Source organism: Pongo abelii, chromosome 16 (genome assembly GCF_028885655.2).
Source record: "Pongo abelii isolate AG06213 chromosome 16, NHGRI_mPonAbe1-v2.0_pri, whole genome shotgun sequence".
Lineage (NCBI taxonomy): Eukaryota > Metazoa > Chordata > Mammalia > Primates > Hominidae > Pongo > Pongo abelii.
In genome coordinates, this window is record NC_072001.2 from 41,186,016 (window position 1) to 41,200,806 (window position 14,791).

The 14,791-nt window shown below is 34.8% G+C and overlaps 1 protein-coding gene across 1 annotated transcript in view; it reads left to right on the forward strand.

Moving 5' to 3' along the window:
* Nucleotides 1-14,791, forward strand: part of SPRED1 (sprouty related EVH1 domain containing 1) — a 105,053-nt gene that overhangs the window by 45,655 nt on the left and 44,607 nt on the right. The window contains exon 2 of the mRNA XM_003780630.4: nt 1,552-1,726. Within this exon, the coding sequence (XP_003780678.2) occupies nt 1,552-1,726 (175 nt within the window). The remainder of the gene's footprint in view (nt 1-1,551; nt 1,727-14,791) is intronic.

Here is a 14,791-nt window from a genome sequence, read left to right on the forward strand (position 1 = left end):
GTGCTGTTATTTCACACATAAGTTTGAGGCACAGAGATTTAGTAACTTTCTCAAAGTCATACAGATAGTAAGTTTCTAAGCCAAGATCCAACTTGTGGAAGTTTGACTCTAGAATTCTCACTCTTAACCACAACCCAGTGCAACTTTAAAAGTATATTCTCTAAAAAATACTTATGCCCAGAATATATTTTAAAAAACACTTCTAAAAATCATAATAAAGACAGTGTAATAAAAAATGTTCACAGACTTAAAAACAAGATAAACAAATGGCCAAAAAGCACATGAAAAGATGCTCAACATCATGAGTCATTATGGAAATAGAAATTAAAAACGCTGTGGGATACCACTATATACTCAATACAATGAGTAAAGTTAAGACTGAAAACACCAAGTATTGGCAGGGATGTGGTGCATCTGAAACTGTCATACATTATTGATGGGAATGTGTAACAGTACAGCCACTTTGGAAGATAGTGTCTTGTATAGTTAAACATGTACCTATCCTGTGACCCGTTAATTCCACTCCTAGGTAATTATTTGAGAAAAGAAAAAATGTCTACAAAAAAGACATGCACAAGAATGTTTATAACAGCTTTATTCATAATTGCCAACAACTAGAAAAATCCAAATGCCTATCCATGTAAGAAAGAATAAATTATGATAGATGTATTCAATTAGAGGACTACTTAGTTAAAAAAAAATGAACTTCTGATACACAAAACAACATGAGAGAAAGTAGTCAGACAAAAAGGGTACAAATGGTAATTCTGTTTGATTCCATTTATTTGAAGGCCCCAAACAGGCAAAATCTCTGTGTTCGGCATAAGGATTTTTGAAGTGATGAAAATGGCCTGTATTTTGATTATCATGTTGATTATACATGTGTCTTATTCTCTTTGGACTGCTATAGAAAAATATAAACTGGTTAGCTAATAACAGAAATTTGTTTCTTACAGTTTCTACAGACCAATTTGCCTGTTAAGTAATTTAAGCATAACACTTTTCTTTATATGATTTGTGTAAGTGATTGAGATTCCCAGTTGGTAGAAGAAATTAAAAATGTAACTAAGCATGTTTGTTTCAGCATTTGATTTATAATATATTCTGGAACTGTTAGGAACTTCTAGATGCTACAGTTTAATGTGCTGAAATACAGCAGTTTGTCCTGGTTATAATACTGTAGCAAATGGACATATATAGACAAGTTTTATGGTACCCTGTGTAGTTTGACAGTATTTGTCTCTGGGATCCTTCACAGCTTGTTCCATGGCAATCAGATGTGCTGGAACTACTGAAATGATGAATTGAAGTAGTAGTTTTGTAGTCTTTTGTTACAAGATTAGTCTTCAAAATAAAGGACAACCTTAAAGTCTGTTTTTGGTTTTTGACCTCTTTCAAGTAAGTTACTTTCTGTGGATTTTCATGGAAGTAGTAAACACCTTAGTCACCACATGTTAACTAATGTGGTCTTTGGTTTCTCAAACAAGACTGATGGCTTGGCTGTTTTTTGTTTATGGAAAAGCTAATTCCTGATCTTTGCATCTATTTTAGTAATAGTTATGCACGAGTGCGAGCTGTGGTGATGACCCGAGATGACTCAAGTGGTGGATGGTTACCGCTTGGAGGGAGTGGACTAAGCAGCGTCACTGTCTTCAAAGTCCCTCATCAGGAAGAGAATGGCTGTGCTGACTTTTTTATCCGTGGAGAGCGACTCAGGGACAAAATGGTAATGAATAATGTATCTAATACTATAATTTTAGATAATGAATTATCTGTTTAAAGTTATGATTAGTATACTGTTGTGAGATTTTTTTCGCCTATGAATCAGTGATTATGTTTCTGGAGCTGTTTCTGTGTTAAAGACAGTGAAATACAAAATTTTTTTTTCAAACTGAGACTGACATTGATACACATTTGTTGGGGGATGGGGTTGCTGCTTTTCCATTTACGTTTAATGCAGGAGTTAATAAATAGTCCCCCTAGTTATTAAACCGGTAACGTCCTGCCTTCCCTTCTCTCAGCTATTCCCTAGACCAGAGATTGGCAAACTAATCCACAGGCCAAATGCAAGCCCACCAGTTATTTTTATATGGTCTGTGAGCTAATAATGGCTTTTATAGTTTTACATGGTTGGAAAAAATTAAAAATAATAATTTTGTGTAACATAAGAATTATATGAAATTCCCATTTCAGTATCCACAAATTAAGTTTTATTCGAACATAGCCAAGGTGATTCCCTTATTAATTCCCTTATTTTCTAGGCTCATAAGACCACCTGGTGGCCAGCCTAATTTTTAACACTATTGTCTTCCATGCAGATGTGTAGTTTCTTACGTGTATACATTTTAAAATTTCAGTTTAACCTTTGATAATGTTATTTGCTCTCTTTTAATTAGTATGGAAAGCTCCTTCACTTTCTTTGTTTCATTTGTGGGCCAAAAACAACTGATTACATCCGAAAAGCTGAGTAATGTTAGTGTCATTTCTGTATCAAGAAAAAGAAGAGCATACACTTAGACGCAAAATAAAAATAAAGTGCCAAAATAGAGCCTTGAAAATAGTGAGAATTCCCTTTAAATATATATTTATGGATCTGTTTATTTAGCATCTTTGTTATTTCTTATGTTTTGAGCTCCAAATAATTCTTCCATGCATGAACAGTTTGAATATGACGACTTTCAGTTTGGGGGCTTGGTTTCTTCGTATTTTTTTTACAACTGAATCATTGTAGTAATTCAGAAAGTTGCTTAACTTTCAGTGCCCCAATTTCTTCCCCACTTAAAGGGAGAGTTATCCTAAATCATCTTGAAAGCCTTCCTACCCTAATGTTTTATGAGTTTGTGATTCACCCATGCTACACATTGTATAATGTGTCTCAGCCAAAATAGAGAACCCCGATTGAAGTCAAAAGTGAAATATGATAAATAGTCATCTTTAAAAAGTTTAAATTTTTAAAGGTGGTCTGGCCTTGGATAAAATGGGATCTGCCATATACTAATGCTTTTTTAAGCCTGGAGACATCTAAGAAGGCGCCTATGATGGTATAATGCTTCTGGTCTGAGCTAATGGTAACTGGGGAATATTGTTGGAGAAATTGTCTATTTTAGAAACTGAGTAAAATGGTGAAAATCTAAGGCATTTTTTTCTAGATAAACTTTTTCTTAAGAATACAAAGGTAGTAGAAAGTAAAATGTGGATTAAGAGAGAAAAATGCTTGCTCGAAAAATTATAAGAACAAGGAAAGGATGACCTAGATGTGAAATAGAAAAAACTCAGTGAAACAGAATATTGGATATAGTAGAGATGGACAGTTTAGGATAATAAGGGACAAAATCTGCATAACTAAGTATGAGCCTGCACAGATTGATGGATTGGGTGATTGTTCAGAGTGTGGCTTTAACATAAAGCTAGTGAAAATAAATCTGAGATTCAGAAAGAACAGAAACTTATATTCTCTGTGACAGAGCTTAAAAATCAAGAGCACTTACCCTAGTCCTAGGGTATAGAATATTGATAAACTAATAAGAAAATAGATTATTTTGCTAGAAGTAACAGGAATCAGAACACCTGTTGTTTCACGTAGCCATTTTTCTTTGAGGAAGCTTGTTACTTGTGAAACGGGGATAAGAAACATCTCTCGGTATAGCCATAAAGGAGAGCTTTCAGTCAGAAAGTTGCCATATTTCTTAGAGGGATTAACTATAGTATAGCATTCTAGGTTATGGGGACTTGTGTGATCAAAGGCAGAGGCAATAACTCATGGCTGTAAATTGAAAATAGCGAAGTCTTGTGAAATCTCAAGACAAATGAGACAGTGATATTGAAATAAGATTAATTTGCACCCTCTGCTGGGTAATACACTCTGATCAAGACTACTTCTGAAAAGTCCAGTAGTGGAATTGACATATACATACATTAGTTTACAATATCACTGCATTTTGAGATCACTAATGTTCATTTCTTTAGTCATTGGTTTTATTCATTGGTTATTCATTGGTTTTATTTTAACCCATTTTCCTGAGTTCTAGTTTCTTGATTTTTTTTTTTTTTAAAGAAGTATTATGATTACTGAGTCTGTAAGTCTACAGGGTTCCTCCCAGATTAATGGTAGCTTTCCTTTAAAAGCCTTCTTGGTGAATAAACAGTGCACTTTAGTAGTAGTTCTGATGTAATAGTTATGTGAAAGATAGTTGCTGAAAACTGTTCTGTAACCATTTTGCCTGTGGATCACATCTTAGAATCCTCTGCCTTAGATGAATTCTAGAAGTGAGATTCTTGCCCCTCATATCCCATGAATTCATGCCCTTGAAGAAAGAATAAATATTCAGAAAAGGAGTATATGACCACTCGCGTGGCTAATAAATACAATATTTTAATGAGTATTTATAAGTCAGAATACTGGTAACAATAGTGAAGAAGATGGCCCTTATCAGTTATGAGAGAACCACTTTCACAGAAGACTTTTCCAGCCTTTGATTTACAATTACAGGTACTAAAAATAAGTCTTGTTACAATTCCCAGAAGGTTATATATACTTTACTCTTTTATTTTTATTTTACTTTATTTTTTTAAGAAAGGGGGCACAAATGAAGAGCAGGCTGCCTGAGACTTGTTCAAGAAGACATCATTTTGTGTAACTGAGTCAGTGTTTACTCATTCACTCACTCAGTGATCCTATGTTGCTTACCTATAAAGCATCTTTATGATGCCTACGAAAGGTGGAGTTTGTTTCCTGGATTATCCTTTGATACTCTAAATTGGAGCTTTCCAACCTGTGTGCCATGAGTGTCTGGGGCCTCCAGACTGGTTGCCTTATGTTATTGTTCTATATGTGCCTGAGGAGAGAAGAGTTGGAAAGCACTGCTCTGCATAATTGGCTTTCATGCTTTATGGATGATTGAGAAACAAAGAATTTGAAACAAACACCAGGGGTTGGTGTTGTAGCCTAAGAAAATGAAAGTACTACCTTTCTTTGAGACACTTGGGGATGGAATGATTGTTGTTAAGGACAGATTCTGAGAAAGTCTTTGGCCGGGCGTGGTGGCTCATGCCTGTAATCTCAGCACTTTGGAAGGCCGAGGCAGGCGGTTCACAAGGTCAGGAAATCGTGACCATCCTGGCTAACACAGTGAAACCTCATCTCTACTAAAAATACAAAACAGACATCAACAAAAAAACAATAATTAGCAAGGCATGGTGGCACACGCCTGTAGTTCCAGCTACTCGGGAGACTGAGGCAGGAGAATCGCTTGAACCCGGGAGGCATAGGTGGCAGTGAGCCGAGATTGTGCCACTGCACCTCCAGTGTGGGCAACAGAGCGAGACTCTGTCTCAAAAAAAAAAAAAGAAAAGAAAATCTTACTTGACGTGTGTGAGCTGTAGCCTCTGTTTTCTTCTAAATCTTTATAGCCTTGATTTCTTCCTTTAGTTCTTTAATACAAGTTAGTATTACCTTGGAGCACATATAATTTAAATTGTTAACTAAAATTTAACTGTTCATTTGTGTACATCATAGAGTTCCACATTGCCTATTTAGTTTTCATTAGATATAATGGTTCTTCTCTGTAAGTAGGACACTGCTGTCTTACAAATATTTTATCAAAATGTTTACCATTTGTATAGGTTATATTATTTGACCATTTTTAGCTGATACATGGTATGTGACATGTAAATTTAAAACACCGAATTATAATACAGCTTAAGATTTTTTAAGTTTCTGAATTAACTAGTAACAAAAAGTTTGCTAAAATATCTGTTTACTACTAAACACAGTTTTTAGTTATCATGGGGATCTAAAGTAGTTTTTCTTTAGTTTATATAATAGATAATAAAATACTATAAATTTGCTAGTATTATTAAAATTTGCTAAAGCTATGCTTTTTAAACCATATTATGGGCTAAGGTATGACAAAAGAATAGGCTGAGTAGAAAGATAAGGAGTCTTTTAAAATGCTTGAATTCCTGAAGATGCTCTGTGGGAACAAGAAAAAGCAAGCTTATAAGACAGTTACCATTATAAACTTAGAGTGACAAAGGTAATATGGAAATGGAGAAAGGAAAAACTAGAAATATTTCCAGTTTAAGAAGTTGCCAAAGAGATTAAGGAATTGTTTTTACGATTAATAAGTAATTAGGTTGTGGATAAAATTGTTTATAGAAGTTGAAGTGCCTTTAAGATAATGGTTCTATTGTTTAAAAAGAGCGTGTTTTAAAAATAAGGTTTCTTTCCAGTTACTGTAGCCTAAAACAAAATTAGAATATTTCTTTTCTAGGAAGAAAATAATGTGGTTATAATATAGCAGTAGCTTTATTAAAAATGAGACTCACCGCTTTCTATCATGGGGGAATCTTAAAAGACCAGGGAAACATCTTTCTGCCTTGGGTTGAACTTTATCGAAGTACAGAACAAGAATTTCCTGCTAAGCTTTTCCACTGTGCCTCTGAATTATTCCTTTGTGAAACTTCAGTCCTACAGAAGTGCTCCTCCACTGAAAACCAATTGCCTTAACTAACTTTTCCTTAGGATTCAGCCTTCCTAGCAGTTTTGTTTCTTGAAAGATACTAGTTCTCCTATTCACCATAATACCACAGTTAGGAAAAGAATGGGAGTGGGAGTAGAGATAGTGGAGTATTGTTATTGTACCTTATTCCCCTTACAAATTATTAGTCTATCACCCACATATATAAATCCCATTATCGAATCTGTGTAGCATTCACATCAGTATCTATTAGCTTTCATTTTCATCTACGGATCTTAGCAATTTCTTCCCAAAGCCAGATTTTCTACATCTGATCCTCATCATCATTCTTGGCTACTTTTCTTTGCAGTCTTGACCTTCTGGTCTTCATTTCAGCAGGCTACTTTCCTGGATCTGATTGTTACCCAGAACTGCTCCATTTGAGGAATTTTATAATTTCCTGTCATTTCTTTTTTATTCCCCTCCTACTGCCCTTCAATTTCATGTCTTCACTATTACATTGTGCCTCCAATTTTTTCCTTAACTAGATTCCTTCTGGCTTCAGTATTTTTTTATTGTTTTCTTTTTTAATTTAATCTAAATCTTTTCAGTCAATCTCTCAAACAACCCTTTCATTCATATTTCAGTAGACAATATGTTGCTAAGTTTTTTTTAAACTTAGTTGACAGTAAAGGAACTTCATTGAATCCTATAGTATTTTCTTTTAATACTCTTTTCTTAGGCCAAGCACGGTGGCTCACGCCTGTAATCCCAGCACTTTGGGAGGCCAAGGCGGGTGGATTGCCTGAGGTCAGGAGTTCGAGACCAGCCTGGCCAACATGGTGAAACCCCACCTCTACTAAAAAAATACAAAAAATTAGCTGGGCATGGGGGCGGATGCCTGTAATCCCAGCTACTTAGGAGGCTGAGGTGGGAGAATTGCTTGAATGTGGGAGGCAGAGGTTGCAGTGAGCCAAGATCATGCCATTGCACTCCAGCTTGGGTAACGAGAGTGAAATTCTGTCAAAAAAAAAAAAAAAAACTTTTTTTTTTTTTTCGTTTTAAAGATGGGTTGTTCATTCATGCAATAAATATTGTTGAGTGGCTACTGTGTGCTAAGCACTGTTCTAGGCACTGGGAATATGTAAGTGAACAAAAATAGAAATCTCAGTTCTTAAGGTAATATACATTCTAGTGGAAGATAAATATTACAATAAGTAAAACAGGAAAATGATATGCTAGACAGTGCTAAGGGGAAAAAACAAAGTAGGAAAAGGGAGTATAGGGAAGTTTTTTGGTGGGTGTGGTGATTGGTTAAAATGTATATAGACACAGTGACCAAGGAAGGCCTTACCAAGAATGGAGGTAACATTCGTGTGATGATTATTTATATGGTGATTAAGGTCTTATATTTTAGTTTGTATGTTCAGATTTTCAGATCTTCAGTATTCTTAAAGTAGAATAAATTTATCTTGTTTCAGTTCTTATGTTAAGCTGTATAAGATCTTGAAGTTGTTTGGATTTGGTGAATGTTCTCAAAATGTGCATCAACAGTAGTTATAAACTTAGGAATTACCAATGATCCCTCCATTTATTCAAACAGATCTTCATTATTCTTGATTCTGTTTCATTCTTTTAATCTCTACGCCTCCCATATCTTTCCTGCAAATAAGGCTACTATTTTTTTTTTCATTGCCCAGTTTTACCTGGCTCCTTCTAACTTCTGTGTTATTTACCATAACTACATTTCTAAAACTTGGGTCTAATACTTCTTTAGGCTTCCCTACTAATTTCCTAGAGACAATTTCATCTCCACATAGAAAATGTTTATAATCTGGCCCTGTCCTCCTTTGCCTTTAATCTGTGTGCCTTTTTTCTCAAAGGTAATCATTTCCATGGTAGTTACTTGTAGTTCATCAGAAGTACCATGTATAAGAAAATGCCTTTCCCCTTTTACATTAATAAATATGGCACTATATAGATAGCATATTGAGAGGTTATGTGGAGTAGAGAATGTTGATAAACATGTTGCTAATGCTCAGAAAACAATAATGGCAGGAAACAGTGGTTTCCTTTTTACTGTCATAGATGGAAAAATAGGAAAACTGGGTTAAAGCACCTTGGACAAACAATTTTGCTGTGAAGAATTGGAATTGAGATAAATGATAATAATAACCAGTCCAGAATCCCATTCTTTTCATTATTAACCCATTGAAAAGGTAATAAATTATGCTATTAATTACTTTCTGTACAACCATGAATTTTGTAGTTTTTCCCCAGCAGTTGTTTTGCAACAGTTAATTATTTAATATTGCTAGTATACCTTGAAGAGGAGGAAGAAGTCTGCCTATTAGCATTTCTGTTCTCTTTCCCTGGAGCCTTGTGGGAACTGGTTCCTGAAAATTAAGATTTAGAAAATGTCCCAAATTATTATACCTTCTTGGTTGCCTTTATTTTCTCATTTAGCTTAACACTTTCACCTTTCTTCAGCATACTCTTTATTATTACATTTCCTCTTTCTTCTTTCAAACCCTGCATTTGGCATCTGATATATTTCCTCTTTACAATTTATTTTAAACTAACATCATTCCTTTCTGTAGTTACTGCTTTTCACCAGTTGATTTGGTCTGTCAGCCTCATCAGTGTTATCTTGGCTTCATTGTTCTCTTTTATACCTGATTGTGGTATATTTTGTAATTTATTTCACATCCTTTCCATTATCTTCCAATTGCCATTAAACTGTAATAGCCTCCATCATAGCTAAATTAAAGCCCAAACTCTGACCTCAAATTATCGACCATACTTATTAGCTTTCCAAATGTTTCTGCACTACTTTTGTTTTATTACATTCTAAATTATAATTTGAATGTGTCATGCTTTTAATTGAGTGGTTGACTGTAGTATTCCTTTGTTTAATCAACCACTGAGTGCCTTCTATGTGCTTGACTTCCTGTATTAGTTCCTTGGGCTGCCGTAACAAAATAATTTAGACTGAATGGTTTGAACAACAGAATTTATTTTCTCACAGTTAATGGAAGGTGGGAAGTCCAAGGTATTGGCCAATTTTCTGTTTCTGGTGTGGGCTCTCTTCCTGGCTTTCAGACTGTCACTTTCTCAAGATGTCCTCACATGGTCTAGAGAAAGAGCTCTGGTGTTTCTTCCTCTTATAAAAGCACTAGCCGTATCAGATTAGGGCCCCACCTTTATGATCTCATTTAACCTTTATCATTTCCTCCCAGGCACTATTTCCAAATGTAGTCACCATGGATATTAGGGCTTTAACATATGAATTTGAGGGGAGCACAATCCCTTCAGTCCATAGTACTTCCTATTCCATTGTACTGTTTGTCTGTTGATTGTTAGTTGAGTAGTATTCTATGATATGCATGTACACTCTCTAAATTATTGTAACTTTAATATGAGGTTTAGTATCTGCTAGTGCTAGTTTTTCTCATTAGACTTCTTTAACTATTGTGGGGAGGGGTATATTTTTGCTTATTCTTTCAGAACTCCAGACAGTTTATGTTTTTTCGCATGTAGGTACATTCACTTTTTTCTTAGGGTTATAAAAATGTGGCAAGGGGCTATTGTAAATGATATATTTTAAAAATCATTTTTGGTATCTTTTGAAGCTCTTCATGCAGCTTTTAGAATAATGTTAGACAATATTGGTGATATAATATCTCTTTATTTTCTTTGGGAATTTAAAGGAATTTCTAATGTTGCACAGATAAATATGATGTCAGCTGTTGTCTTGAGATCTCCTTTACCATGATAAGGAAGTGTTCTTATGTTCTCCACCTCCCCAGACTAGAATTTGGTACTAATTTTTATGAAATCTGGTTTTGCAAATGTCTCACAGACTTCTTAAATTGAAATTTTTGTTGAGATAATTGTAGATTATTAATTGCTATTGTAAGAAATAATAAATGCTGTGTACACTCTACCCTGTTTTCCCAGTGGCAACATTTTGCAAAACTGTATTGTCATATCACAGCGAGGATATTTCTGTTGATACGATCTATCATATTCAGATTTCCTCAGTTACTTGTATTCATTTTTGTGTGTATTTTATTTAAGTCTGTACAGTTTTATCACGTTTTCACTACCACAGACAAGATGCAGAACAGTTTAACAACCACAAGAATCTCTTCTTTCTGTTGATTTTATCACCACATCTATTTCCGTTTTTGCCAGGCAACCACTATTTTGTTCTCTCAATTATTTCCGTAATTTTGTCTTTCAAAAAATGTTATAAAAGTGTAATAAAAAGTATGTAACCTTTCAGGATTGACCTTTTTTCTTTCATGATCATTCTCTGAGGGTTCATCCAGGTTATTGAGTATCTCCAGAGTTTGTTCCTTTTATTGTTGAGTTAGTAGTCTGTGATATGTATTTATATGACTTACTGAAGGACATCGTGGCTGTTTCCAGTTTGGGACTAAATATAAGGTTGCTGTGAACATTCACATACATGTTTTTTTCTGTGAATGTAAGTTTTATTTCTCTGGGATAAATGACCAGGTATGCAGTGGCTGGGTTGTATGGTAGTTGCATATTTAGTTTTGTTAAGAAACTGCAAAACTTTTTTCTAGAGTGGATTTATCATGCCACATTGCCACCAGCGGTTTATGAGCAATCCATTTTCTAAGCATCCTCACCAGCATTTCAAGTAGCCACTATTTTTTGTTTTACTCATTCTGAGAGATGTATAGTGATAATAACTTATTGTGGTTTTAATTTGCATTTTTCTGATGACTAATGATCATCTTTTCATTTGATTATTTGTACCTTCTTTAGCGAATGTCAGTCTTTTTGCCCATTTTCTTATTGGATTGTTTGAGGTTTTTTTTTTTTTTAGATAGAGTCTCCTTCTAGTGCAGTGGCGTGATCTTGGCTCGCTACAACCTCTGCCTCCCGGTTTCAAACGATTCTCCTGCCTCAGCCTCCGAGGTAGCTGGGACCACAGGCATGCATCACCACACCTGGCTAATTTTTGTATTTTTAGTAGAGATGGGGTTTCACCATGTTGGCCAGGCTGGTCTTGAACTCCTGACCTTGAGTGATCTGCCTACCTCAGCCTCCCAACGTGCTGGGATTACAGGCGTGAGCCACCGTACCCAGCCTTGCTTTTTTACTATTGACTTTGGAGAGTTATTTATATATTCTAGCTACTAGTCCTCTGTTGGAATACGTGGTTTGAAAATGTTCTCTCCCAGTCTGTAGCTTGTCTTTTCATCCTCTGAACGTGGCCTTTTGCAGACCAAAGTTTTAAATTTTGATAAGGTCCCATCTATCAAGTTTTCCTTTCATGGATCATACTTTGGTGACAAGTCCAAGAACTCTTTCCCTAGCCATAGGTCATGAAGATTTATCCTGTGTTTTCTTCCTGAAAGTTTTATATAATAGTTTTACCTTTTACATTTAAGCTCATGGTCCATTTTAAGTTAACTTTTGTGTAAGTTGTGGTACTTAGATCAAGGGTTTTTTTTTCCCCTATGAATGTCCAGTTTTTCCTGCACCATTGTTGAAAAGATTGTCTGGATTCCTCCCTTGAATTACTTTTGTACTCGTTAAAAATCAGGTAAGTATATTTGTGTTCTTTATTATGTTCCATTTCTCTATTTGTCCATCCCTCCACCAGTATCACACACTGTATTATTGTGGCTATATAAGAAGCCCTAATACAGAGTAGAATGATTCCTAGTACAGAGTAGAATGATTCCTCCCATGTTACTCTTCTTTCTCAATATTGTTTTAGCTATTCTGGGTCTGCGCTTTTCCATATAAATTTTAGAATATTCTTTGTGTGTGTGTGTTTTTTTTTTTTTTTTGGAGACGAAGTTTCGCTCTTGTTGCCCATACTGGAGCGCGGTGGTGCAATCTCAGCTCATTGCAACCTCTGCCTCCTAGGTTCAAGCTTTTCTCTTGCCTCAGCCTCCCGAGTAGCTGGGATTACAGGCACCTGCCACCACGTTAGCTAATTTTTGTATATTTAGTAGAGACAGGGGTTTCACCATGTTGACCAGGCTTGTCTTGAACTTCTGACCTCAGGTGATCCACCCACCTCCGCCTGCCAAAGTGCTGGGATTACAGGCATGAGCCACTGTGCCCAGCCAAATTTTAGAATATTCTTGTCTGTATCTACAAAAAAACCTTACTGGGGTTTTGATAGGAATTGTATTAAACCTGTGGATCAACTTGGGGAGAATGGACATCGTTACTATGATGAATCTTCTAATTCATAAATGCACTGTGTCTCTGTTTAGGTCTTTGAATCCTTTCATTAACATTTTGTGATTTTCAACACATAGATCTTATATGTTTTGTTAATTGTATACCTAAATGTTTTTCTTATATGTTTTGTTAATTGTATACCTAAATGTTTTTCTTATATGTTTTGTTAATTGTATACCTAAATGTTTTGTTTGGAGCAATTGTAAATACTATTGTGTTTTTAATTTTGGTTACTGCATGTCCATTGTATATAGACATGCTATTAATTTTCATTTGTTGTTCTTGTATCCTGTTACATAGACATATTTAATTCTTTATGTAAATTCCCTGGAATTTTTTAATGTTGACATCATGTCATCTACAAATAGGAAGGGATTTATTTCTTCCTCTTCAATCTGTATGTCTTTTCTTTTTCTTCTCTTATTTCTGTGGCTAGAACCTCCAATTCTATATGGAATACAATGGTAGTAGAGTACATCCTTGCCTTGTTTCAGATATTAACCAAAACACATACACTCTTTCACCTTTAGTATGTTGTTGGCTGGGGTTTCTTGTAGGCATTTTTTATCAAATTGAGATAATTCTACTCTTGCTAACTTGCTGATAATTTGTATCATGACTAGATATTGGAGTATTTTAAATTTTTTTGTGTGTCAATTGATCACATTAGCCTGTTGGTACGATAGATTATATTGATTGATTTTTAAATATTGAACCAGCCTTGTTTCTGCAATAAATCCCACTTGGTCATGGTGTATAATTTTTGATACGTTGTTGGACTTGGTTTGCTAATATTTAGTTGAGGAATTTTGCATTTAAGTTCATTAGAGATAATAGTCTGTAGGTTGGTGGGGTTTTTTTTGGTACTGTTTTTGTTTAATATTGGTGTCAAAGTAATACCGGCCTCATTAAAATAAGTTGGGAAGTACTCCCTCATATTCTGTTTTCTGGAAAAGACTGTAAAATTGGTGTTAGTTCATTTTTAGATGGTAGAATTTTTCATTGAAACTATCTCAATATAAAGATCTCTTCAGAAGATTTTAAATTACAAATTCGGTTTCTTTAATTGTTATAGGACTATTGAGGTTATCTATTTCATCGTGGTTGAATTTTTATAATTTGTGATTTTTAAATAATCAGTCAATTTCTTTTAAGTTGTCTAACTTATGAGCATGAAGTTGTTCTTAGTAGCTCAGTTATTCTTTTAAAGGCTGCAGGAACTTTAGCAGTATCCCGTTTCATTCCTGTAATTGATTTGTGGCTTTGCTCTTTTGTCAGTCTTGCTAGAGATGTATCAATTATATTGATTTTTAGAAAAGTAGTTTTTGTTTCATTGATTTGTCTTCTATTTTCAATTTTATTTCTGTTGTCATTTTCTTTTTGCTTGCTTTGGGTTTATTTTGCTCTCCCTTCTTTAGTCTCTTGAGGTAGGAACTTCAATTAGTGATTTGAGATTTTTCCTCCTTTGTAAAGTCTGACTTTTGAAAAGACTTCAGTTCACTGTAGTATAAAGTTTTGGTTTTATAAAATATTATTTATTAAATTATTCAAATTTATACATCCTTTTTTGTTTAACTTTCAAAGGTTGAATATCTCCAACTATTATGTTTTTGGATATTTTTGTGTTTCTAAATGGTTTCTGTGTTATAATAGGGTATTGCTGTATCAGTTGGTTCATAAGGTTTGTAACTGTTAAAGTCTTAGATCTTCGAGATTCATTTTATCAACATTATATGAGCCCATCTCCAGATTATAGAAATCCAGTGAGAGAAAAGAGAATTGCCTAAGCTTATTTAGTTTTATTCTGGCGGTTTAGAAATCTAGCAACCTGTGGGGACCTGGGAAAAAGCTGAGTCAAGAAGCCTGTGCCCGATTGTTTTTTATTATTTTTTAGTGTGCCTACCAGGAGTCAGAGCCATATTAATTCCTAATTGGGAGTCAGTTTTGACAATGCCGTCCCCTTTTGTGGGTAGAATTCCCCTACAGTATCTATAAAAGGTGGTGACATTCTTGTTCTTTGACCTCTAGTCCTTGATATATTTCCAAGAAGTCCTGGTGGAATCCCAGTGTATCTCACCTCACATTCCCTCATCCCA